The sequence below is a fragment of the Hemiscyllium ocellatum genome, chromosome 7 (genome assembly GCF_020745735.1).
Source record: "Hemiscyllium ocellatum isolate sHemOce1 chromosome 7, sHemOce1.pat.X.cur, whole genome shotgun sequence".
In the NCBI taxonomy this organism is placed as follows: Eukaryota; Metazoa; Chordata; class Chondrichthyes; order Orectolobiformes; family Hemiscylliidae; genus Hemiscyllium; species Hemiscyllium ocellatum.
In genome coordinates this window covers 40,228,639-40,256,468 of record NC_083407.1, presented here as the reverse complement: position 1 = coordinate 40,256,468, position 27,830 = coordinate 40,228,639, and the positions used below count along the sequence as shown (strand labels likewise).

The 27,830-nt window shown below is 40.7% G+C and overlaps 2 protein-coding genes across 5 annotated transcripts in view; one reads left to right on the top strand and one right to left on the bottom strand.

Annotated features, from left to right (window-relative positions):
* mgat5 (alpha-1,6-mannosylglycoprotein 6-beta-N-acetylglucosaminyltransferase) overlaps positions 1–14,841 on the top strand; it is a 143,940-nt gene extending 129,099 nt beyond the window's left edge. For all 3 annotated transcript variants that reach the window (XM_060827136.1, XM_060827135.1, XM_060827137.1), the window contains exons 16-17: positions 11,534–11,691; positions 12,584–14,841. In XM_060827136.1, the coding sequence (XP_060683119.1) occupies positions 11,534–11,691; positions 12,584–12,782 (357 nt within the window). In that variant the 3' untranslated portion in view covers positions 12,783–14,841. The remainder of the gene's footprint in view (positions 1–11,533; positions 11,692–12,583) is intronic.
* Positions 14,842–15,868: 1,027 nt separating this feature from the next.
* Positions 15,869–27,830, bottom strand: part of tmem163a (transmembrane protein 163a) — a 287,064-nt gene continuing 275,102 nt past the window's right edge. For both annotated transcript variants that reach the window (XM_060827842.1, XM_060827841.1), the window contains 2 exons: positions 25,739–25,880; positions 15,869–18,089 (listed from right to left, as the gene is read on the bottom strand). In XM_060827842.1, coding sequence (XP_060683825.1) covers positions 18,029–18,089; positions 25,739–25,880 — 203 coding nt within the window. In that variant the 3' untranslated portion in view covers positions 15,869–18,028. The remainder of the gene's footprint in view (positions 18,090–25,738; positions 25,881–27,830) is intronic.

Sequence of the window (27,830 nt, the reverse complement as noted above, 5' to 3'; positions counted from 1 at the left end):
GATCATTAAAGCTGAACATATGACAGCTACCTGCAGATGGGTGGAAGCCAATGCCAGAGATGTCTTAAGACTAGGTGTGGTTGACACTCAGCTTGTGGTGCTGAAGATTACAACAGCATTGAACATCCCAGCCACTGGCTCTTTTCAAGGAGCAAGTAAGAACATAGATTATTAATTGGGAGATATCACATATGTGCATTCATGAGTTTACTTATAGCTTTACAGGAAAGAAATACAGTTTTAGTTTACTAAATATCCAGAGAATGAAGGAACCAACGTCTTTAGATTGTTAGCCATCGCTGGATTTCCCTCAGTATAAGTGGTTATCAACTGCGTGCATGTGCACTCAGAACTTCATGGCATCATCCAACCAGGTTCCTGATTTGGAAGGTACTTCACTCCCTAGTGATCAGTTAACTTGTGACCACAGGCAACAATTTCTGCAGATGTATGCGTGCTATTAATGTACATGTCATGACATGTATGGCTGCACAATTCACCAATTCCTCAAATGTTTTCTCCACAGATATCTAGGATGGCTCATCGGTGATCAGCGATAGCCATAGGGGGCATGGTTAATTAACCTCCATGCACAGTCCTCTAGCTCATGCTAAATAGTGCTTCAGTGCAGCATATGCATCCATTAAGGCAGTCTTGGAAGAGTCAGTTGGTTTTCTGGTCCAATTGTGAGGAGCACTCTAGTATTCAGTGTCTGAGATTGTTTGCTGCACCCTGCACAACCTAACCCTGTGACAGAAAGAGATTTAGAGGGGCTGATGGTGCAGTCGTGTTGGACAAGGAAGTCTGATAGAGGTGCTGAGGGAGCAGATGTTGATGAGCATGCTGAAGAGACCACAGCAGTGCTGAGCTGAGGCAGACAGGTCCAAGAAAAGCTAATAGTGACTAGTTTTGAGGAAGAATATTTTTGCTACAAAAATAAAGGAAGAATCAGGACTATGAACCAATTATGACACAAATACATTCATGCCCTCAGTTTAATCTTAAAATAAATTATTTTGTTTGCCATTCACTGTAAGTTAATTCATTCCCAATGATCTGTTGATGATGCCTGCCAAATGCGTCATGAAGCTTTGAAAGGTTACATGGGCCTTGTATTTTTATGACTTAAACCATAAGGGACACTTAGATGTGGAGGGTCTGAACTATCCTGATTGACTTGCAGAACCAGAACATGCATCTAGCATCCCCACTTTCTAGAGGGTAGCAAAGAATAAGTGTCAGCACTCTTTGCACTGTACCATACAAAGCACATATGCTGATCAGTGCTTGTCAATATTGTTCATAAGGATAACAAAAATAGTCAGAAATGCAACACATTGAAACAGATCATAGGTCTTTTTGACGAAGTGCTTTTTTTTTAAAAAAAAAGTATCAGATTGTACAAAAGGTTTACACTGTGCATCCACTGTGACATCACTGTTGTTGAGTCTATCTTTTCATGCTGCTACTTCATTGTGCCACATCAGCAGTTGAGCTTGAGGTGTGCTGACTGATTTGTAAAATTGCCACTAATGACTTCGGGCATACTGTGATAGTCTGGGACAAGAGGGCTCTTGTCTGTTTGGGCATCTTCCACATTTGCAGAGCAATCTCCATAACTTGACTTGATGGAGGCATTTGGTCACTAGCAAAAGGTAGGGCATCTCAAGTGGCCCCTCAAGTTACGTGACCCTCTAACTTGGTCAAGATTAGTAAACTATCTCAGTAACAATTTGGGTTGCCAAAGTACAATCCTGTTGTAGGTAAAATTATGCATGAGTTGTTAAAATGCATAATTGCAAAATGCAATAATATCAATCTAGCTCTATTTAAAAAGAGCTTCAAGAGCCTTGGAAATGTCATGTCAGAAAACACAGTTAATTATATGATATTTAGGTGACATGTTCAAGTGTTTGGGTTAATTTACTTGTGCAAGCAGGGAGAGAGGTTTGCAGATACTTAGCCTTGGATAGGATTTTTGGTAAAGCAGTTTACATGTGGTCTTTGGAAGAAATTAAGGATTTGATGGCTTTTAAAATGTTTCATCATTGTAATAACTATTAGCAGAATTTTTCACTTCTGGTCTTCCTTTCACCATTTTGGGGAAGAAGAAGGGAGATGAATAGCCATGATCAGTCACCGTTTAAGATAGAAGGCGTCCTTATGGTGGTGGTAAGCAAAAATTGTCATATCATAGCCACATTATCATTCAGGTCCCATTTAAATGCCTCTAGCCGGTTATGGAGTTTGAATGGATGTTCTGCTACAATTCACCGGTTAGTGTGAGAAAGCATTTTCAGGCCTTTATGTGAAGCTGGCCAGTAGTTAGAGGTGATGTATGAGGATGCCACAAATATTTTGGCAGAGCACTCGAAATCTTTGTGGTCTCACGTGTATCTTTACTTAACCATATAAAATTTTCCAAAGCCTGCATTTTGATCTGTAGCAGCCTTTTTAATCACTGCTAATTAGGTCAGTTAAGACCTAGAGACTCCACCGACACCCTCCACTTCCTCCAAGACTTCCGTTTACCCGGTCCCCAATGCCCCATCTTCACCATGGATATCTAATCCTCTACACCTCCCTCCGCCATGACCAGGGCCTCCAAGCCCTCCGTTCCTTCCTCTCCCGATATCCCCAACAGTACCCTTCCACCAACACACACATTCGTTTGGCTGAACTGGTCCTCACCCTCAACAATTTCTCCTTCGAATCCTCCCACTTTCTCCAGACCAAAGGGGTAGCTAGGGGCACCTGTATGGGCCCCAGCTATGCCTGGCTCTTTGTTGGCGACATATAACAGTCCATCTTCTTCCGTAGTTTCACCGGCACCACTCCCCACCTCTTCCTCTGCTACATTGACTGCGTTGGCACTACCTCGTGCTCCCACGAGGAGGTTGAGCAATTCATCAACTTCACCAACACATCCCACCTGACCTTAAATTTACCTAGACCATCTCTGACACCTCCCTTCCCTTCCTGGACCCCTCCATCCCCATTAATGACACCCAACTTGACACTGACATTTTTTACAAGCCCACCAACTCCCACAGCTACCTGGATTATGCCTCTTCCCACCTTACCTCCTACAAAAATGTCATCCCGTATTCCCAATTCCTCTGCCTCCACTGAATCTGCTCCCAGGAGGACCAGTTCCACCACAGAACACACCAGATGGCCGCCTCCTTTAGAGACTGCAATTTCCCTTCCCACGTGGTTAAAGATACCCTCCAACGCATCTCGCCCACATTCTGCAAATCTGCCCTCAGACCTCACCCCTCCAACCGTAACAGGGACATGTGCTTACCTTCCACCCTACCAACCTTCGCATAAACCAAATCCGCCACCTTCAAACGGATCCCACCACCAGGAATATATTTCCCTCCCCACCCCTTTCCGCCTTCCACAAAGACCATTCCATCCGTGAATATCTAGTTAGGTCCATGCCCCCCAACAACCCACCCTCCCATCCTGACTCTTTCCCCTGCCACCACAGGAATCCCAAAACCTGCGCCCACACCACCTGCCTCACCTCCATCCAAGGCCCCAAAGGAGCCTTCCACATTCATCAAAGTTTTTTTCTGCACATTCACCGATATCATTTATTGTATCCGTTGCTCCCAATGCGGTCTCCTCTACACTGGGGAGACTGGATGCCTCCTAGCAGAGCGCTTTAGGGAACATCTCTGGGACACCCGCACCAATCAACCACACCGCCCTGTGGCCCAATATTTCAACTCCCCCTCCCACTCAGCAGAGGACATGGAGGCCCTGGGCTGCCTCCACTGCCACTCCCTCCCCACCAGGCGCCTGGAGGAAGAAAACCTCATCTTCCGCCTCGGAACACTTCAACTGCAGGGCATCAATGTGAGCTTCACCAGTTTCCTCATTTCCCCTTCCCCCACCTCACCCCATTCCATACTTCCAGCTCAGCACTGTCCCCATGACTTGTCCTACCTGCCTATCTTCCTTTCCAACTATCCTCTCCACCGTCCTCTCTGATCTATCACCTTCATCCCCATCCCCATCCCCATTCACCTATTGTACTCTGCTACTTTCTCCCCATCCCCATCCTCCTCTCATTTATCTATCCACCCTGCAGGCACTCTGCCTCTATTCCTGATGAAGGGCTTTTGTCCGAAATATCGATTTTCCTGCTCCTCGGATGCTGCCTGAACTGCTGTGCTTTTTCCAGCACCACTCTAATCTCGAAGCTAGTGCAACTAAACAACCTGCATATTACAAGAGTTGTGAGAGTACATAGAACAGTACAGGAACAGGCCCTTGAGACGACCATGTCTGCACCAACCACAATGCCATTCTAAACTAATCCTGGATATGTTCTACATCCCTCTATTCCCTGTCTGTTCATGTGTGTGTCGAAATCCTCAAATATTGCCATCATATCTGCTTCTACCACCTCCCCGGAAGTGCGTTTCACTTTCTGTGTAACAAAAACCTGCATAGACTCTTCGTCTTATCCAAGCCCCTCGTAATTCTATGTACTTGTAACAACTCGTCCCTCAGCATCTGACATTTTAGCAAAAAAGATCCTAGTATGTCCAACCTCTCATCATAGTTAATACACTGCTGATAAACACCCTGGTAAACCTCTTTGGCAGTTGAGAATGTGGTGCTGGAAAAGCATAGCAGGTCAGGCAGCATCCGAGGAGGAGATGAATCGATATTTCGGGCAAAAGCCCTTCAACAGGAATGAGGCTGTGAGCTGGAGGGGAAAGTAGCTGTGAGTGCGATAGGTGGATGGAGTTGGGGTAATGGTGACAGGTCGAAGAGGAGGCTAGAGTAGATAGGTGGGAAGGAAGATGGACAGGTCATGAGGGTAATGTCGAGATGGATCAGGGATAAATGGGGGGGGAGGGGAAATGAAGAAACTGGTGAAATCCACGTTGATGCTGTGGGGTTGGAGGATCCCAGGGCAGAAGATTAGGTGTTCTTCCTGCAGGCATCGGGTGGTTAGAAAGTGGCAATGAAGGAGGCCCAGGACCTGCATGTCCATGGTGGAGTTGGAGGGGGAGTTGAAGTGTTCGCCACGGGGCAATGAGATTAGTTGATGTGGGTTTCCTTGAGATGTTCTCTGAAGCGGTCTGCATGTAGCTGTCTTGTATCCCCAGTGTAAAGTAGACCGCATTGGGAGCACCAGATACAGTAAATGACGTGTGTGGAAGTCCAAGTAAAAGTCCCATCTCTAGTGTTGAAGGGGAGGGGGGAGTTGTAAGATTGTCAGCCCTATTTATGCACTCTCAATTTTATCGACTTCTATTAAGTCTCCCCTCAGCCTCCACAGCTTGAGAACACAACCTGAGCTCTTCTAGCCATTCCTTATCAGTCATACCCTGTAATCCATGCAGCACCTCTCTGCACCCTCTCCGAAACTCCCCTATCCTTCCTGTAATGTGGCAATCAGAATTGAATGCACTATTCTAAGTGTGGCTTAGCCAAAGTCTTAAAGCTGCAACATGATATCCTGACTCTTGTACTCAATTTCCTGACTAATGAAGGCAAGCAGCCATAGGCCCTCATCTTGTTAAAACTATCAAATTGTATATCAGAGTTAAATACCATATGCCACTGCTCTGCCCATCTGACCAACCTATCTATGTCTTCCTGTAACCTACAACCATCAGCTTTACTATTTACTGCTCTACCAATCCCTATCATCTGCAGATTTGCTTAACATTTTCCCCCACATTTTCATTTATATCACCTGTGTACATAATTAACAATAAGGGTCCCAGGAGTGATCCTTGTGGTACACTGCTGGACACTGGCCTCCTGACACTCGAACAGCCTTGTACCACTATCCTTTGTGTCCTATTACAAAGCCAGTTTCTGATCCATTTTGCCAAGTTTCCCTCAATTCCATGTGATTTAACTTTCTCAAGCAGTCTCCCACGTGGGACCTTATAAAAGGCTTTGCTAAGATCCATATAAAATTGATTTTTTTTTAACATATTTGTTTGTTTTTGTGGGATGTGGACATCGCTGGCTGGTCAACATTTATTGCCTGTCCCTGATTGCCCTTGAGAAGATGGTGGTGAGCTACCACCTTGAACTGCTGCATTCCACTTGCTGTCATTTGATCCACAATGTCATTAGGGAGGGAATTCCAGGATTCTCCCCCAGCAACAATGAAGGAATGGCAATATATTTCTAAGTCAGGATGGTGAGTGGCTTGGAGGGGATCTTGAAGGTGGTAATGTTCCCATATATCAGCTTCCCTCCTCCTTCTAGATGGAAGTGGTCATGGGTTTGGAAGATACTGTCTGAGGATCTTTGGTGAATTACTGCATCTTGTAGATGATACCCATTGTTACTGAGCATTGGTGGTGGAGCGAGTGGATGCTTGTGGATGAAGTGTCAGTCAAGTGGGATGCTTTGTCCTGGATGCTGTCAAGCTTCAACTTCACTTCCCTCCTCCACACACTTGATCACATTTTTGAAAGTCTATATTTGTTAGACAAAGCTATGCTGACTACCCCTAATTAACCAATGACTTTCCAAGTGGATATTAATTTGCTCCTTTGGAATTTTCTCTGGTCGATTCCCTACTACTGATGTGAGACTCACCAGTCTGTAGTTTCCTGCTTCATCTCTACCATCCCTTTTTAAAAGATGAAGGCACATTAGCTGTCCCAAAGTCCTCTGGCACTCTTTTTTTTTGCTTCCCACCCCACGCCCTTGACCAGGAAGGAATTCTAAATTTGTCATAGTCCCTGCAATTTCCTGCCTCACCTCCCATAGTAGGTTTGGATGCAGTTCATCAAGGCCAGGAGATTTGTCCATTTTCAAGTGTGACAGAGCCTTCGAAATGTCCCCATTTCCCATGTCAAACCGTGCATGTTCCTCAGTTGCTTTACCTGAATTCCATACCTATATTCTCCTTTCCAAAGTGAAAACCAAAGTGAAGTGTTCATTCAACAACCTTTCGCACACAGCTTGCTCCCTTGGTTAGATTCTTGTCACCTTTTGACTTATTACTTGTTCACCATGCTTTTAAACTATTTACTTTTCAAATATTTCCCAACCAAACCATATCACAAGTTTTACTGTCAACTCCAGATGCCTGTAGTATTTCCCTTTTCTTCCACTGCAGCTATTTATTTTAAATGTTTAGAAAACATTCAGCGCAACTACTCTCAAAATCAGTTAATGTATGCTCATTTTAACTCAGCAGTTTTAGACCCAATTTTTTCTTTAAATTAGATTTAGTGAATGGATGTCATCAGTAGATGGAGAAGCATGACTTCTACCCATCCTCCACTGTTCTTTCCTTTTTCATCTTGCTATTGCAGTATTCATGCAATTTTTAAAAAAAAGTCTGTAATGGAATGTCAAATCAGGCTCATCTCAGCACTTTGTGGAGTGACTTTAACCTGTTTCAATTTCCTGTGTGTTATCTACTAGTCTCCTCAAGTTACTGGTCACATTTGAATTCCTTGCTATAAATCATCTCCACTTTTTTGGTAATGGCACTGCAATGTGCAAAAACGTTGTGAAATGTAATCCTATAAGTAAGTTAAATTGACTGGATGGGGTGTGAGATCCATTGTCAACTGAGAAGTACCTACCCCCACAACCCTAAGTCCTGTCAAGAAATGGGTTGCATTCAGCACAGCCAACCAATTTTCAACTACTTATAGATCCCATTATCACTTAACTAGCTTCTGTTCTTCCCTGGCATACCATGAACAATCCTTTTTGTCCTCCTCCATTTCCTTGCCCTTCCTAATCCCCCTCACCCCCATCTCCACCAATCTGTTCACTCTTCTCTTCTGCACTCCTATGCCTGTCAATCATTTTCCAGCTGCTGCTAGTTCTGAAGAAAGGTCACTGAACTCATTAATCCTGTTTTGTCTCTACAGATGCTGCAAGTGTGCTGGGTTTTTCCAATTTGTTTTTGCTTGATTAGATAGGATAGCTATATTTTGAGTCTGAAAAGGTAATAATATCCAGGTTATTAGCTTAACCTTAAACTAATTGGCATAAGATCAAAAAGATTAAAGAAAAACGTGTGGCTGAAAGATCAGTGTTGGAGAAACTGGTCTGAATTCATAGGACATTGGCACTAGCTCAGGGGAAGACGAAAACTGTTCTGGTGGGACGGGCTCTGCCTGGATAATGCTGGTACTGCAATCCTGTTGAATTTCATAAAAAAGGGCTTTCAGCTAAATAGTGTGGGGAGAAGGGTTGGATTGTTTAGAAAATTATACAGTCCAAGGTAAGATTGCAGGTTAATGTTGGAGTTGATTATTACCAGAAAATAAAAGGAAGGGAGAAAATGTGCCAATGCCTTTGCACCAAAGAATCATAAAAATATCAGGAAATTTGATAACACAACATGCTTAAATGCTTTGTTTCTTAATGCATGAGGCACTTGGAATAAGGTAGACACACAAGATACAAATCAAGGTAACTGAATATGATCTCATAGCCATTAGAGAAACATAGTTGCAAAGGGATCAAAACTGGGACCTTTTTGGAGGGACAGGAGGGATAGGGGAGGTTGAGGGGGCAGTAGCATTGTTAATAAGAAATGAATTGAGGACAGTTGGGAGAATAATCTTGGCTCCAATGATGTAGAGTCCGTTTGGAGGTTTTAAAAAGAACGGGGAGAAACAGAGACGTCAGTGGGAGTAGTGTGCACACTCCCAAGCAGTAGTCCGTCAGTGTAAAAGATTAAAAATCAACAAATATTAGGAGCATCTAAAAAGAGTAGAGCAAGAATTATGGGTAACTCTAAATGTCATGTTGAGTTGGGTTAATCAAATTGGAAAGGATAGCTGCAACAAATTCATGGAGTGCAGAGATAGTTTCATAGAATACCCATGTGTGGAAAGAGGCCATTCGGCCCATCAAGTCTGCATTGGCCCTCAAAGAACATCCCACCCAAACCCATGCCCCTACCGTATCCCTGTAAACCTGCATATACTATGGGCTAGCGTACTTAGCTTGCACATGCCTGGACACTGCAGACAATTTAGCAAATTCCTGGACCAATATATCTGGAGCTAACCAGGATGCAGACTGTCTTGAATCTGGCAATTTGTAATGAGACAGGTTTAATGAATAACCTGAGTAATGTTTGGATCATATCATAATAGAATTTAATATTCAATTTGGGAGTGAGAAACATGGATCAGAAACAACTGTGTTTAACTTAAATAAACTGAATTTCAGTGATATAAGCATAGAGTTATCTAAAGTGAACTGGGTTGATAGGTTAGCAGGAATAACAATAAGCAAGCAGTGGCAGACATTTCAGGAAGTAATTCAGACTTTCATCAAAAATAGAATCTTTCCTCCTTGCTAGAATATAAGAGCCTGATAAACCAACCATGGTTAAGCAATGATGTTAGGCAGGAGACTAAATTGAAAGAAGCAGCATACAAGGAAGTCAATGTCAATCATCACCCCAAAGACTAGGATAAGTTCAGAATCCAGCAAAGGAAACTTAAAAAGATAGTAAAGACAGTGAAAATAAACTGAGGGCAAATTGGCAAGGAAGTTTAAAAAAAAGACTGACAAGAGATTAATAATATATAAGCAAGAGAGGTCCAAGTAAACATGAGCCCCTTAGAAAATAAAACTGAGAAATGGTTTTGGGGAGCAAGGAAATGGCAAGGAGTTGAACAGATACATTGCATCACATTTTGTGGTGGGATATACTTTGAACATTCCATTAACACTAAAGAATACGGGGAAAAACTAGGCATCATCACCATCATTAAAGAGGTGGCCTTAGACAGATAAACTAATGGGGCTAAAAGCAGATAAGTGTCCAATCCTTATGGCTTGCATCCTAGGATCCTCAAAGAGATAGTGAATACATTGATTGTAATTTTCCAAAAATTATTGGAATCTGGAGAGGTGCCACTGCACTGAAAACCCGCCAATGTGACATTCTTTCAAAATTAAAGGGAAGCAAAAAGCAGGTGACTATAGTCTGTTTAGCCTAATATCTTTTGTTGGACAAGTATTGGAAAATTTAAGAAATAGCACATTTGGAAAATTATAATCAAGCTGAGAATGTCTTCATGTCATTGTGTGTGACTAAATTACTGGAGCTTTTCAAGGAAGTCTCAACCAGACTGGATAGAAGGGAATCTGTATTTGGAGTTCCAGGAGGCATTTGACAACGAGGTATCCAACAAAAGGTTAAGTCATGATGTAAGAGCCATGGTGCTGGAGGTAATATATTGGCGTGGATAGAGAATTGGCTAATGAGCAGAAAACTGCAAGTTTTTTTCAGGTTGGCAACCTGTAACCAGTGGGGTTCCATGCGCATTAGTGCTGAGACAGCGAATGTTTACAAGATGTATTAATAACTTTTGAAGAAGGAGATGAATGTACTGTAGTCAAATTTGGAAACAAAAATTAGTGGAAAGGCAGGTTATAAGGGGGAAAAGACTATTTACAGAAAGAGATTGATAGGTTAAGTGGGCAAAAAGGTGTCAAGTTGATTATAATGTTGGAAAATCTGATATTCAATTGGAAGGAAGAACCAAAGAACAGTGTATTATTTAAATGGAGAAAATCTACTAAAAGCTGCAACGTGAAGGAACTTGTAGGTAATTCCGTACATAACATCCAAAGCTAGCGCACAGGTCCAGCAGGTAATTAGGAAAGCTAATGAAATATTAGCACTTATTTCAAGGAGGTTGGAGTAAGAGTAGGAAAGTCTTACTGCAACTATACAAAGTACTGATTCGACCACATCTGGAGTACTCTAAGTAGTTTTGGTCCCTGTATTTAAGGAAATACTAAACCTTTCCATGGAGGCAATTAAAAGAAGGTTTACTTTAATGATCTCTGGTATTGAGCAAAGGCTAAACAACTTGGGACTCTACTGGTTGGATTTAAATGAGAGGTGATTCCATTAAGGCACATCCTTAAGGATTTTTAAAGGATTTGGCAAAGTAAATGCTGAGAATGTTTCTGCTCATGGGAGAATCTAGGACCAGAAAGCATAGTCACAGAATAAAAGAGTGCCAATTTAAGATTGAGAAGAGGAGGAATTTCTTCTCAAAGAATTGAGAGACGTTGGAACTCCTTGCCACAGAGGGCTATGGAGCAAGAATCCTTGTGTTCATTTAAGGCTGAGACAGAAATTTTAGATCAGTAGTGGAATCGAGAGTTATGGGGAAAGTGTGGGAAAGTGACATTAATCATGTCTGACCATCCATGATCCATTTGAATGAAGGAGCAGGCCCTGGGAGCCAAACAGCTGCCTCCTGTTCCTATTTCTTATGGTCATTTGGACTTGCTTATTAAAAGAAAATTTACAAGTGTAATCTAATTCTGTGTTAAAGGAAAACTGACTAGCTTGAAAATAGAGCCAGCACTTTTCTTTCCTTCAAATGTACCAATTTAAAGCTGATAATATTTGGTGCCATTATTTGCATCAGTAAATGCCTTTGTTCTAATTAATTTTGTTTATTTATGGGAGAAATATTATTTTGCTATCTACATAATGAATTTACTTTATAATACAATATTCAACTAATTATTATAGGATTTCTGCCATGGTCAGGTGATGTGGCCTCCACTGAGTGTGCTCCAAGTTAAAGTTGCAGCTCCCAGGCAATCTTGTAAGCAAATCTGTCAAGAAAATAAACTCATATGTGAACCTTCCTTCTTTCAACATCTGAATAAAGACAGTGATTTGCAGAAGTAAGTATATTTAAGCAGTTATATATGATGAATAATATAGTAAAACACATGATTATGACTTTTAATTTATGGTTTTCTAAGTTAATCAACAATATTTTTGAGTATAGACTTAGGACATTGGTAAGACCTCTTCTGGAATACTGTGTCCAGTCTGGTCACCCAGTTATAGGAAGGATATTATCAAGCAGGAGAGGGTTCAGAAGAGATTTTGCTGGGAATGGAAGATTTGATTTAGAAAGAAAGGATGGGACTTCTTTCACGAGAACATGTGAGGTCGACAGATGATCTGATAGAAGTTCATAAAATAATGAGAGGTATAGATAGAGTTGATGATAGTTGAATGTTCCCTAGGATGGGGAATTTCAAGACTAGGGAGCCATTTTTAAGATGATAGGAGAGAGATTTAAAGAAGAGATGAGGTAAAGTTTTTATACAGGGTGATTTTGTTTGTGGAATTAACTTCCTGAAGAAGTGGTGGATGCGGGTGCAATTACAACATTTAAAAGACATTTGGATGGATACATGAATAGGAAATGTTTGGGGGAGAGGGGAGTGGTGTGGAATATGGACCAGGAGGAGATAGGTGGGACTAGTTTAGTTTGGATTATGTTCAGCATGGACTGGTTGGACCAAGGGTTTGTTTCTGTACTGTATGACTCTAGGTTTCCTTCATAGTATATTTTATATAGATTTAATCAACATTTACATTGGTTAACAAATACTTAGTAATGCACAGTACTGATGTTTTAGATCAACTTTTATGCTAGTCTACCATGTACCTTCATAGGAAAATTTAACACTAAAGCTCTTTTGAGACATTTATTCTTAATTATAGCTGTGCTGTAAATGATTAAAGCTGATGAAATTACTAAATTATTTTTGTTACATGCAGGTATGGAGTTGAATGCTTGTCATTTGAATCTGTGAATGATATTGTTGTTCCGGCTTATGACGAAAACAAGAAACGTTGCTTTTTCCAGAGTGATTTGCTGCTCTTCAGTTGTGCAGGTTCAAATGGAAACCATAAAAGGATCTGTCCATGCAGAGACTATATGAAAGGACAAGTTGCCCTATGCCAAGAATGTGTATAGCAGTTCCTTATCCATATACAAAATAGATTGTGCTGAAAGGCAGGGGATAGTAAGTCTTCATAAGGACCAAGCATTTGGTTAACTGTTTCTGAAGGCATCCCTAAAAAATACTGAAGGAAAATGTGTTTTTGAGTTAAAATTAAAGTATTTGTTTGAAGAAAATAAACATTAATGAATCCCTGCTGAACGTTTCAATAAGAAAACTTTAACAAATTATTCAATTTCCTTGTCCAACTTGTGTATAGAAGAAAATTGATTTTGAGAAGGATTGGCATACAGCTGAGAGTTGCAGGTGAACTAGTAAATATTCTAAATTCGGAAAATCATGTTGCAAATGAAATGAAGGTCAGTTAGACAACAATAAATAATGATTGATAACTAAATATGCTGCAAGAGGCTGCTCAATAAGCTTTGATTTAATTTTAATTCCGGCAAAAATCCAAAAATTATTTGTTTTCAAGGTCTTATTTCCAGGTTAATGAAGATCCAATTCAATGTTACATTGTAATCATGCAACTGGTCAAAGCATCCTGGTAGCTGTTCTTTCAGGTGTGATTTCCTTTTAAGTGTGACTAGTGGTGTCAGTTATTTTGAGTAAAGAGTCATATGCTGATGTTGGCAGTAATAACTGCTTGAAATACATAATACTAGTTTTAAATCATGGCTTGAGTTTTGATTTAAATGGTTGAACTAAAAGAGTATCGAACTACTATGAAATAAATAGAGTTCCCAGAATGTATTTGTAACACTATAATCTTTTTGGCTTTTATTAGGACATCTTTAGGTTGCTGGCAATGTTATGAAGTAACTGCCCTTTAGCCAGTGTCAATTGATTCTAATTAGACTTATTTCAGACCATGAGTAAATTAGTTTAATGGGCATTTTAAGTAGCAGCTTCCAGTTTGAAAAATAATTGCTGTTATTTGTATAGAAACATCCTGATGTAAACATTTTTAAAAGCCTTGTTTGTAAAATCGTGTTTACTATACAGTGAAGTGGAATTTCATATTTTTGCACTTTCTTTTCGGGCTCAGGATTGTTTTACATTTTAGGCAGAATGTTCGTTTTTTTTTTAGCCACACAGCAAATAAGCTACAATATAATTTCAATTAAATATTCATGTAACTAAATTGTTAAGAAAACCAGTAGAATCATTAATTTCTCTGCAAATTATTTAATTGAAGGAAAATGTTTATCAGATGATTAAATCACATTTAACAACATCAATGTTGCAGAAATAAATGAAATTCTAATTTCCAACATATCCCAAAAATGTCTTCAGGATTGTATTAAAATGACCAATATTGTTCACACATTTCCAGAGCAATCAGGGATGGGTGATAAATGTTGGCCTTGCCTGGATCCCACGAATGAATAAAAATAATGAGGTATCAAAATGATAGATGGTTAATTACAATGGTGCTGTTGATGAATGATTTTACAACTCTTAGAACAGTTGATACACAATTTACATATGCTCATTTCATGCTCATATTGCAATTGTAATGTTGATAACACAGATTGTCGTATCATTGATTTCCATTATGTGAATGAGGTGTGTCAATCAGCAAAGGATTTTTTTTAAATCAATGTTTAAAAAAGTGTGGCATTTGGAAATGAAAGGTAGTGACATACAGTTAAGCTACAGCAGCTAAACCTCATTGACCGGACGTATATCCAAACAGGTTTGCACATTTGTAAATAAAAGAAACATAATTTACTTTTTTAGATGCTTTGTAACTTGCTTTGCTTTTGTGATGTGCTTGTAAATATTAAACATTTCCTGTAGCTAAGATGCAATGTAATGTAAATTATGTGCTTTTTTAAGGGTAATAAAGTTGTTTTATCAACTTGTATAATACTATATATACTTCATAACAGTCAAAATTTCAACCAAATGCATAAAGTTATGAAGTAAGGAATGGATTTCCTGTATATTTGCAAAAGTGGCATATATCGAAGTGAGGTGTGCTTTGAAAGCTGCTAAGAAATTGTTTCCACAGTTTTGATGAGCAGGAAACATCTTTTATTTTTTAATAAATCTTTTAAGTGAAGAGAATTTCTTCCATTGGTTTGTACATTGTCTTGTATAAATATACAGAGTAGAAAGTTATTGGAGCATAAGTTATCTTAATTATCATCAATACTGTTAAATGCTGTATCTTTTCACTGAAGAATTTGAAGCACACTTCATGCACAGATTGTGCTGCATATGTTTTTAATTGCAGCACGTTACAACATATTAAACTAATACAGTAAAGATTCCATCAAAGTGCAGGCAAAAAATTTAAATTCCCGTCTCTGTGCTCACACTTACATATGTAATTATTCTAACTTGTTGCTTAAAATCAGGCCTTCCCTGAGTTTGGTAACAATATAATTTAACCTCCAGAACTTAACTATTGATGATTTAAAGCTCATAACGATTGTCTCAAATATTTCCTAAACTTTGATAAAGATTTTGGTTGTCTTATTTATTTAAAGATGGAAAGAATAAGAAAGTAATTTATTTAATTGATTGCATTTTTTGATTCTGCTTTGATTTTTAGCCTTGTAAGAATTTCAGAAATTACTTGGCTTAAGGGTTTGATGTGACATTTCTCTCCCACTGAATATTGTATCACTTCACTACTTCAGTCTATGTTCAATTTGATATTAGCAATGTGTGATACATCACCTCATATGTTCTGGCTATGGCTCAGTTGCAGCATTCTCATCTGAAAAGGTCCCACTCTAGAGCTCAGAGGTACTGTATAAATGCAGATTTATATTGTAGTTTAGAGGTTTTATCTTTTCATAAGTGGAAGTTGAGGAGATAATGTCTTTTTATAAACATTTCTAAGACTTATTTAGAAAAGGTGTTCATTTCTAGTTTTTAATTGTTAATTTCAGTGTTTCTAAATATTCAATAAAATATCTACTCGATGTCATTCAAATACAATATCTTTAAACTTGGTTACAGCATAACACCTTGATTATCAGTGTGGAGATCTGTTTTGCCATTTAAAACTGCTCTTAAATCATGCCCAATTTTACATATAATTGATTTTCTTATATCAACAATATATCAGCACTGTTCAATCATTGAGAAATTTTTCAGTCGAGTATCAACTCAGATCTTTTAGCCAATCTGATTTATTTTAATAACTTATTTTCAAAGTTCACTTATCTGTATCAAAGTAGTATTCCACTAGAAAAAAATTATATTTGAAATTAAGCAGCCCAATATTACACTTGTATGGTTTCAAGGTTGGTGTATTAACTACAACATAGACATGAATCAATTTGTGGGGAAAATTGATCAATAAGTACTCTACTATTATACCAAATATCTTGGACCTGCACATGATGTTCATTCATTGAACATGGTGAACAGAATAAATGTGCATACTTAAGCATTTAGCTGTATGTATTATGTCAAGTTGTACTCAAGATCTCAAAACAGCACTTTAGTATCAATGTTGTTCAGCTTTTCATTTTGACAAGGTGATACAGGAGTTCAAATGCCCTTTTGTCTGATGCGCAGCGCTACCAAGGAACAAATGTATGGCACATATGGAGTCTCTGGGTTAGCCTATTTGGATTCAGATTATTTCCTCTGATTTGCACTGCTGAGAGGTTATCAACTGAAAATTGTAGTGTAATGTAAAAGTTAAGGATATGAATGCTTTACAAAGCACAAGGGTGAATCAAAGGCTCATTTTGTTTTTCAGGGAGCATTTAATAACTTTTTAAAGCATAAACATATACAAGGCAATGGGACAAAATTACACAGAATAGTTGGTGATTGCTGTATCAAAGAATTAGCAGCCACTGTTCTAGTGGCCTGCCTTCACAATGTAAATTTCTAAAATCATGTAACTTCTATTTTGGGTGGCAGTGACATATTAAAAATTACATTTACCATGATCTTCAGTTCTCACCCCTGTTGAAGGCCTTGACCAGTTTATTTCAATTTAGACACGGTCACACACAGCAAACTGGCTCAGTACTAAGGAAAAGGCAAAAACTAGGATGAACTTTGGTATTGCTATTAATTCATCATACCCAATTCTATTCTTAAACCTAGTTGTACAGGTGATGACCATGGATGTGTAGGATAAGGATATGTGCAAATCATTAATTTGGGATTTATATTAATGATCATAGTGGTATTTTCAGTGAAGTCTGGATGTAATTTAGTGCAAGATAACACAGAAGTTCAAATGCCCTTTTGTTTGATGCACAGCACTACCAAGGAACAATGTATGGCACATATGGAGTGTTTCGGGTGATACAATCTGCCCACTGTAATTTTATATATTCTATGCAATTACTATGCATCTGTGTGTATCTGAACCTCCCCTCAATATAATGACCATGCACCGAGAGGGTAGGTTCAAGTGCATCTTCACCCTGCTACTAGAAGATCTGGCCAATAATGTATGAAATAGGTGATAAAGAATCTAAAAGCTCCTCAATATTGCGTGTTAGTTCCACTTTCATCTGATTGCCTAAGGTATATTGAACTTTACAGAGTAGATTTTAACTGTGATCGATTAGAATAAATGAAGCAGTATCCCATTACCACTTCATTTACACTAGTACTTGCTACCACCATATATAAAGGAGTCTTCTGTCCAGTTGAAATACTTGTTATTTCAAGACGTTGCTCTTTCTTTGTACAAATTGATGAACATGTCAGCTTGATTGTAAATGATGCACAACTAAGCAGAACATAACAAAATCCATATGTAGCCAGATTTATTGAATGATGCAATGGAAGATGCTCCTAAGTGGTAAGTTTAATGTTCTTTAGCAACAAAGAGGAGTACTATTTTAGGTTTTACAAGAACAGTCATGTTGTTCTAGACCCAGCTGTCCAGTCTGATCCAGTGCCAGCAAGCCATATGCTTCATCCTGATAATGACATTCAGCCCTCAAAAGTGACCAGGCCTGCCCCTGGCAGATTGGGCCACTGCTTAGCATGTTTTTCTGATGAGTGATCTACTAGTTAAAATCTACCCTTTGCTCCTGAAAAAAATAATACATAACAAAGAGGTGCATCTTCAATTTTTTAAAAATATCAAGTTCACCACGTTTAGCATCATTTTGAGTTTAGTCCACTAGGTTTGATGTTAAATGGGATATAGGACAGTGACCATTTCTTTTACAGTCACTGCCATTGTCTTGATTGATTCATTCCAAATCTTGCAGTCTTCATTCCTATAGAACTGAGCCACCACAGCATATTTTCTTCTTGTCTATCATTCAAAGCTCTCATAATTATGCGTTTGTTTTATTCGTGGCACTGTGTCAATCAGAAGCCTAGAAGTAAACAGAAGATTTAAATTGATAATTAACCTTTGACATAAATGCCAGAACTTTTGAGTTTAGTGAGGCAAGATATGACTTTCAGCCTATTTATTTTAATACCTGAATATGTTAAAATGGCAAAACAGTAAACTTTTGGTATGCTAATAAATATTTTCCTAAGGTGTAAGCAGTGTCTCAGCAGCTTTTGACTCAAAGTTTCAATTACATTCCAGAGATGCAAACAAATAATTCAGGCTGACTCTTTCTAAGAAGCAGAATTGAGGCAATTTTGCGTGGTCAGAAGGTGTTTTTTGGGTGACCTTTTAAAACAAAATGTTTCATCCTCTTAGGTGATAAATTTTGGGAGAAGGGGAGTACCCGCTAGTATCCCGCTTGGTCAATATTTCTTCCTCAATTTAATTTATGATTACGCCATTTGTCAGACATAAATTGAATACTCGATGTTACAACAATAATTACACTTCAAAAGTACTTCATTAGTTTTACAGTGCATTGGAACATCCCAAGATCATGGTAAGTTCTTTATTGAACTGCTGCTATCTTTTAACATTAGCTGTTTGCACATCTCACTCCACATTGAGTATTCATTGTAACCAAACACAATCCACCCATAATTAGTGACGTTCCCTTTGTAAAGATAAATGGTTGGGAACACACCATTCACATGTAATTAATGTACTCTCAGAAGTGGTGGATCAGGACCCAGAGATGGACATTTTACCTCAAGATAGGAATGGCACAGATTAGCTGCAGCCAAATAGAACTGGATGCCAAATTTAAGTTGGCCTAGCTGCAAATGATAGCTAACACCACCCAGCTTTTGTATGGTGATTGCTGCTGACAGCTAGTGTAACAGAGCCATTTGGATGCTTGATTATTATGAATTCCATATTCATTGATGTTTCTTAGAGAGTAATTTCAAATAAACTAGTTAACAGTTGTTCCACCTCCATTTCAATTTACCCCCTTCCCCTCTCATTACCTTCCTTCACCTTTTAGTTAATTAATTTCAGAATTCCTGATTTTCTGATACTGGCTAATAGCTGAGAAAAAGTATTGTGGGTGATTTGGTGATGAGAAGAAAAGAATGTTCAGTTGTAAGAGTATCTCTGGGTACGGGGGGAGGGGGAAGAATTGCCCCCAAGTCTAACTATAGTAAATGTCCCACTTTGCATCCTCTAATAAAACAAACTTGGCATAGCTGCTACTAAAACTGCATGCCAATCTCTTCCGTGTAATTAGTCAACTTAGCGCGTTTCACAGTTGAAAATTTTCAACTATTATGTTGTTACTTCCTACTAAATGTGAATATATACACAGCTATGCCATAACTCAAAGCGATAGCCAATAATTCATGTTGACACAAATAGCTGTTGCAAGTCAAAACCATTATAGAGTAATCATACAATAGATGAAAGAAATTGTGTTGGTAAGAATGAACAAGAAAAGTACATATTCCTTGGAAAATGAAAGTCTAAAGTGGAAGAGCAAAGCAAAGTATGGAGTTATTAATTGACATGTTAACTTGCATGGCTATATTTATAACATTGTAAAATCTAAATGCAATTCTTTTATTTATGGAACAATGTTTATAAGTGAAATTTGTTGAACTTGTGGAGCATCTTGAATAGGTTACAATAATAGTGTTTATTTAGTTCTACTTTCCAGTTTATAAAAACCGTAAGGACATTGGAAAAGATCCTTATTGGATCATTGGAAAGATAATTGGGAGTTCTTTTAAAAGTCTGAAGGATGGTAAAAAGGTTTTAAACAGGATTATGGATTCAAAAGACAACAAAAGAACTATGGGTGTAGTATGTCAGAGACAAAAATGGAAATTGATGGAAAAGCTGAGCAGTCTGGCAGCATCTGTGGACGGAGATCAGGATCACTCTACCTGAAACATTAACTCTGATCTCCCTCCACAGATGCTGTCGGACCTGCTCAGCTTTTTGAGCAATTTCTGTTTTTGTCTCTGATTATAGATTCTCTTACTATTTCAATACGTGAGTATTTGTTCTGTCTAGTTTTGGTAACTTCCCATTTGTGATGTTAAATCAGATACTTTTGAATATCTGATAGCAAACACTGCATATATCAGTTTCAGTCTCTTTAACTGAGGAACAGCATGCGGTATATGTGGAGGGAATGCAATAAAAGTTTACCAGACTGATGTTAGGATGGCAGGAATGACTTAGAGAAGATGAATTGGTTAAGATCTTTCTTCCTTCGCCTCCATACCAAGTTAATTGGATAAGAGTCTTCTGCACATTTCACAGACTCTTTCCTCTGCCTCAAACTCCCTCCAACTGGACCCCTGCTTCTGGCCTTTTATTTACTCTCGACCTGTTCATCGAGAACTGTCAACATGATATCAGTTGCCATAATATCTCTGTTCCCTCTCATTCATTCGAACAATCAGTTCAGGCGAAGATTGGTATTTCGTACTCAGAGATCCAACCCTGATTTTGCAATCAGGCCTACTAACAAGGATGTACTGTTGTCTGGCATACTGACCTCTGCAATGCAGATGCTGAGCACCAATTCCCAGACACCCCTTCCTGTCTCTCTGGACCACGATACCACAAACAAACACCAGGCTATTGTGCACATGATCACTAATTTTATTTCACCTAGTTATCTCCCTCCACATGGGCTCTAAGCTTATAATCCCTAACCACAAAGCTTGCTTTTATCTTCTCCGTAAAATCATAGGAGTGCTCAAACAGACCCATTGTTTCTGCCTGCTCCTGCTTCATGGAAGTCATCTTTTCCTACTTTTTTTTTGTTACTGGCCCTTGTCCAGTCCCTTCCCACTTATACCTCCGATTAATCTGATACTTTGTCAGTTTCAGAACCTCCAGTTCACATGCTCCAACTGCTGCCTCTTCACCTGTGCAATCCCTTTACAATTGTCTCCCATCAGGATGGTCTTGGGGCTTCAAGCTCTTTCCTGGAAAAGTGATCTGATCTGTCCCCATCTGCCACCACCTTCCTCCACCTGACCAAGCTCATCTTCGCTTTGAACAACTTCTCCTTTAACTCCTCTCATTTCCTTCAGCTCAAAGGGTGGCCATTGATACCCAAAAGGGCACCATTGTGTGTCTATCTTTTTGTGGTGTTAGTGGAACATTCCTTGTTCCAATCTGACTCAGACCCCTCCCCAAACGCTTTCTCCAATACGTCAATGCTATCATTGATGCTGCTTCCCACTCTGAGCTGGAATTGGAAAAATTAATCAACTTTGCTTCCAATTTCCACCCATTCTCACCTGCATATGGTCCATCAGACTCCTCCCTCCCCTCGTCTATCTGACTTCTCCCTCACCTTCCTCAACATCTGTTCTGTTTATGGGGCGAAGCCAGCCAACAAACTCCATTACAAACCCACCACCTTTCATGTTACCAGGATTATCTATCCTCACACCCCAATTCCTATAAAGACTCCACTCTCCTCTCCCAGTTTGCCATCTCCATCATATAGAATGATGCCACCTACCACATGGGGTTGACGGGGCTCTTGGCTGTGTCCAACACATTTCCCACACTTCTTCCCTCACCCCTTCTTTCCCACAATACAATGATAGGGTCTCCCCATCTTCATTTTCCACCCTACCAACATTCATATCATAAGCCATATGATCATAAGTTGCCAGCCATATCATCACATCACTGGAGAGTGGGTTGACACTATCTCACATATATTCCTTTTCCCTCCTTGCACAGGGAGTGTTCCCTTTTGGACACCTTGGTCCACTCCTCCATGTTCAATAACTCCCTACACCCCTTTGACACCCTTCCATGTAATTGCAGAGCTTGTAACACAAGCCATTTACTTCCTCCCTCCTCACTATCCAGGGGAAGCAACAATTTACCAGCATTTTATTCGCTGCTCACAATGTAGTCCCCGAGTAAAAAATGAGGTCTGCAGATGCTGGAGATCACAGCTGCAAATGTGTTGCTGGTCAAAGCACAGCAGGCCAGGCAGCATCTCAGGAATAGAGAATTCGACGTTTTGAGCATAAGCCCTTCATATTCCTGATGGAGGGCTTATGCTCGAAACGTCGAATTCTCTATTCCTGAGATGCTACCTGGCCTGCTGTGCTTTGACCAGCAACACATTTGCAGCCACAATGTAGTCCCCTCTACATTGAGGAGACAAAATGCAGACTTTGCAACCACTTTGCAGAACACCTATGTTCTTTCTACAAAAATGTCCCAAAGCTTCTAGTTGCCTGCTGCTTCAACATACCACCATGTTCCCTGGCCAATATTTCTGTCTTGGTCCTGTTCATTGTTCTAGCAAAACTCGGCACGCTGGGAGAATAGCACCAAATCTTCTGCTTAAGGACCCTGCAGCCTTCAGGATCTAATCTTGAGTTCAATAATTTTAGTGAGACCTGAGCATCCTCTCCCATGTCATTTCCCCCACTCCTAGCCCTGTCATAGGTTGTTTTCAATACCGACAACCCATTTTCGCTGACTAATGGTTCTCATTAGCAGCTTTTCATTCTCCCTGGCTCTCCATTACCTGTTCCTTTCTCCACCCAATTGCTGTCCTCTCTCTCTCTCTGAGCTCCCTCTCCACCTATTATTTACTCTTCTCACTCGCCCCCACCCTTAGTCTACAGTTAGGAAAAGTTCGTTACAAAGGGGCTTTGATTATCTGAATACCTGATTATCTGAAGGTGATCTCAAGGTCCCCATTGAAACATTATGTTAAAGAGCTGTTTCAACCTTGATTGCATCTTTTGTTTACAGGTACAATGATTAAAAATGAATTCCGCTCACTGAAATGCTGCCGAGAACAGTCCTGGACAGTCTAGGTACTGTCTCCTAATGACTGACCTCCTGGCCTCTCTCTCTCTCTCTCTCTTTCTCCCCCCCCCCCCCACACTTTTTCCCTGGAGTTCTACACAGGAGTGTACCCTAAACCTTCACCCCCCCCAACCTAATCTCTCCAACATTTGTCCTGTACAGGATAGAGTGAGAACTTTATTTAATACCTGCAGTGCTGTGTCTGTGTGTGTGGTATTTGGAAACTTGCCCACAAAGGCAGCAGCAGTCTTACTGTTGGTGTACAGTCCGGCTGCGTGGGGGGTGCACCCTACCATCAATCAAAGACATCTCCGAGATGACTACCATATGCTAACCACTTGGCATCATGGTAGCCCACAAACCTACCAACACACTGAAACAGCTACTAATGAACCTAAATGACTATGTACCAACAACCAGCAAAATAAATGTCATATACAAAATACCCTGTAAAGATTGCGACAAACACTACATCGGACAGACTGGCAGAATACTAGCCACCAGGATACACCAGCACATGGGCAACACGATGCCACAGTGATTAGCACTGCTGCCTCACAGCACCAGAGACCCAGGTTCAATTCCTGCCTCAGGCGACTGACTGTGTGGAGTTTGCACATTCTCCCCGTGTCTGTGTGGGTTTCCTCCGGGTGCTCCGGTTTCCTCCCACGGTCCAAAGATATGTGGGTCAGGTGAATTGGCCATGCTAAATTGCCCGTAGTGTTAGATAAGGGGTAAATGTAGGGGCATGGGTGGGTTTCGCTTCAGCGGGTCGGTGTGGACTTGTTGGGCCGAAGGGCCTGTTTCCACACTGTAAGTAATCTAATCTAATCTAAAAAGCACCGAGTAGCCATCAAAAGACATGACCAGCTCTCATTAGTATCCTTACACAGACGAAGGACACCACTTCGACTGGGACAACACATCCATCCTAGGACAGGCTAGACAAGAGATATGCATTGGAATTTCAGAAGGTCTGGCATTCAAACTAAACTCTGTGGAAAGAGAAATAAGTGAAGTGACAGATGAGTGAATTGGGTAAGTGCCAGTGGGTGAGATGGATAGCTCGGCAGGTTAGTTTGGAAAGGGTAATCGGGTCAGGTCATGGGGATAATAAGACGGCTAGAGGTTAAGGGTCAAGGGGTAGTAGTGGGGGAGGTGATGGTGAGGCCCAATCAGGTTGGGAATTAGGCAGAAGTGCACTTGGGGAAGGGGTGTGGTTCAATCATAGAAAGGTAAGTTCTGATGTTGGCACAGTGTCTAACTAGGAGAAAGTGAGGACTGCAGACGCTGGAGATCAGAGCTGAAAATGTGTTGCTGGAAAAGCGCAGCAGCTCAGGCAGCATCCAAGGAGTAAGAGAATCAACGTTTCAGGCATGAGCCCTTCAGGTATGAGGAGAGTGTGCCAAGCAGGCTAAGATAAAAGGTAGGGAGGTGGGACTTAGGGGAGGGGAGTTGGAAATGCGATAGGTGGAAGGAGGTTAAGGTGAGGGTGATAGGCCGGGGTGGGGGCGGAGAGGTCAGGAAAAAGATTGCAGGTTAGGAAGGTGGTGCTGAGTTCGAGGGTTGGGATTGAGACAAGGCGGGGGGAGGAGAAATGAGGAAACTGGAGAAATCTGAGTTCATCCCTTGTGGTTGGAGGGTTCCTAGGCGGAAGATGAAGCGCTCTTCCTCCAGCCGTCGTGTTGCTATGGTCTGGCGATGGAGGAGTCCAAGGACTTGCATGTCCTTGGTGGAGTGGGAGGGGGAGTTGAAGTATTGAGCCACGGGGTGGTTGGGTTGGTTAGTCCGGGTGTCCCAGAGGTGTTCCGAAAAGACCACTCCCTCTGTGACTCCCTTGTCAGGTCCACACACCCCACCAACCCAACCTCCACTCCCAGCACCTTCCCCTGCAACCGCAAGAAATGCAAAACTTGCACCCACACCTCCCCCCTTACTTCCCTCCAAGGCCCCAAGGGGTCCTTCCATATCCGCCACTAATTCACCTGCACCTCCACACACATCATTTACTGCATCCGTTGCACCCGATGTGGCCTCCTCTCTATTGGGGATACAGGCCGCCTACTTGCAGAACGTTTCAGGGAACACCCCCTGGCTCAACACTTCAACTCCCCCTCCCAATCCGCCAAGGACATGCAGGTCCTTGGACTCCTCCATCGCCAGCCAATAGCAACACGACGGCTGGCGGAAGAGCACCTCATCTTCCGCCTAGGAACCCTCCAACCGCGAAGGATGAACTCAGATTTCTCCAGTTTCCACATTTCCCCTCCCCCACCTTGTCTCAGTCCCAACCCTTGAACTTAGCACCACCTTCCTAACCTGCAATCTTCTTCCTGACCTCTCTGCCCCCACCCCCAGTCCGGCCTATCACCCTCACCTTAACATCCTTCCACCTATCACATTTCCATCGCCCCTCCCCCAAGTCCCTCCTCCCTACCTTTTATCTTAGCGTGCTTGGCATACTCTCCTCATTCCTGAAGAAGGGTTCATGCCCGAAACGTCGATTCTCCTGCTCCTTGGATGCTGCCTGACCTGCTGTGCTTTTCCAGCAACACATTTTCAACAGTGTCTAACTAGAATATTTCTCTTTAACAATTCCTGGATAACTATTCCAAAATCTCTGAATCTACTTCAGAGTGATTAAGTGGAGTATTCCACAGAGGAAGGGAGCTGCCCGAAAACTCTCCAGGCAATATCCCAGAGGCCAATGCATTTGGATTTCTGAAGGATGTCAGGATGTAGCTTGAGTCACAAGTTCAGTCTCCAATATTCCAGAGACCAGACAATCTGGCTGGAATCCTCAGAAAAAAAGTTGAAGCCTACTTTATTCCATATGCAAGGATGATCATTCCAATGAGAATCCCTATAGTGCCGTCCAAATACCAGACACCAGGATTATGATTGTAGACTTCTGCACTGATCAGTATAGAAAATGCCATGATGCCTCCAACTAAGGAGTTAAAACCTACAAGACAAAAAGACAGGAATATAACAATGAATTCCAACAGCTGGACTGTTGCCAGATGGTGCAGTGTAACAAAATGAAGTATGTTTCAGAGACTGGCTCCTTGACCAACAGATTCAAAATAGTTTTAAATAAATTTGTAGGAGTTAATGCTGGACCTTTGCAAACGTAAACTGAAATGGGATATAAATGCAAAAACAATTACCTGTTCAACAGTAATTAATAAAGAATATATTTCAAAAACACCATAGCAGAGACTCAGAGACAGTCAGCATTAACTGGAACAGCAAGTGAAAGGGAGACTGCCAGCTGGAATTGTGATTAAGGGTGGCAAGACAAGTGATCTGTCAGTTTTGGATATATAAATGCTTCTAGATGCCATGGTGACCCAGGGCAAACACATCTGCAGCTTTAGCTCAGAATTAATGAGCTTTGAGGCTGCTCTGCAGAGACTGCGGCACATCAGAAAAGGAGAACGTTACCTGCCTGTTTGTAACAGGAAAGCGTCACTTCCCTTAGGACAGAGCCTTCTTATTGACCAGAGGACAGGGAAAAGAGTGTGTGCCTGCCAGTGAGGCAAATAAAGGAACTCAAAAAGCAAGACTGCAGGAGCCTTCACCTTTGCAATTGTGCAAAAGGCATGAGATCCTGTGTGCTTATTTGGATGACGGTGAGGGCTGTGGAGTTTCAATGGCACCACCATCTCTGAATCTTTCACTATCAAATCCTGGGGTGTTACCACTGGTCAGAAACGTTACTGCATCAGTCACACAAATTCTGTGGCTTCAGAGACAAGTTGGAGACTAGGAATTGTGTTGTGAGTAAGGGACCTCTTGTCTCCCTAATGCCTGCCCAGCATTTACAAGACACAAGTCAGGAATGTTTTGGAATACCCTTCACCTGACCAGAATAGGGACTCAATCAAATGTTGATCAAATATTGAAGAAACTTGACACCATTCAGGACAAAGCAGCCAGCATGATTTGCACCAGATCGACCATTATTCACTCCCTTCATCATCCTGATGATGCATATCTATACCCTGATGGGGGAGCAGCGCTTTGAAAGCTGGTACTTCCAAATAAACTTGTTGGACTATAACCTGGTATTGTGTGATTTTTAACTTTATCTATAAAGAAAGATTGATCTAATTGTACCTATGTTTAATTGGAGAATTTGAAGGTCACATGTATTTACAAAAATTTGTCCTCCAAGAAGTCCATAACCTTTCAATCCGACCTCTGGTGGATCCCTGACATCCTTTGGCCCACCCTGAACAGTTGTACCTTTAGTGGCCTTGGCTTTAAGCATTGGAATTCCCTCCCTAAACCTCTCCACATCTCCATTCATTCTCCCTCCTTTAAGTGACTTTAAAATGTGCTCCTGAATAAAACAGCAATCATAGAATCCACTTTTTTCCTTCCTTGGCTGGATGATAGTTTATACATGATTAGGCAGTCACTAAAGATCAATAATTCTCCCTCTCCAAAGTTAAAAATCACATAACACTGGGCTATAGTCCAACAGGTTTAATTGGAAGCACACTAGCTTTTGGAGCATCGCTCCTTCATCAGGTGATAGTGGAGGGCTCAATCCTAGCACACAGAATTTATAGCAAAACTTTACAGTGTGATGTAACTGAAATTATACATTGAAAAATTGATTGTCTGTTAAACCTTTCATCAGTTAGAATATCATGATAGTTTCACTTCTTTCATGTGTAAATCACAAAACCTTTTTTTAAAAAGTTGCATTCTCAGGTTAGCTGTTAACAATGGTGATAGCTAGACAATATGTTGAAGGTGTTAGCCCCCTGTGTTCTCTGTCTATGCCATGATGTTTAGATTGATTCTAAAAAGTGAGATAACAGAGTTCTACATGAATGCATGCAGGTTTTGAGCAAAGTACAATGTTACCATGCAAGTACAAATTCACCCCACAAAATATATG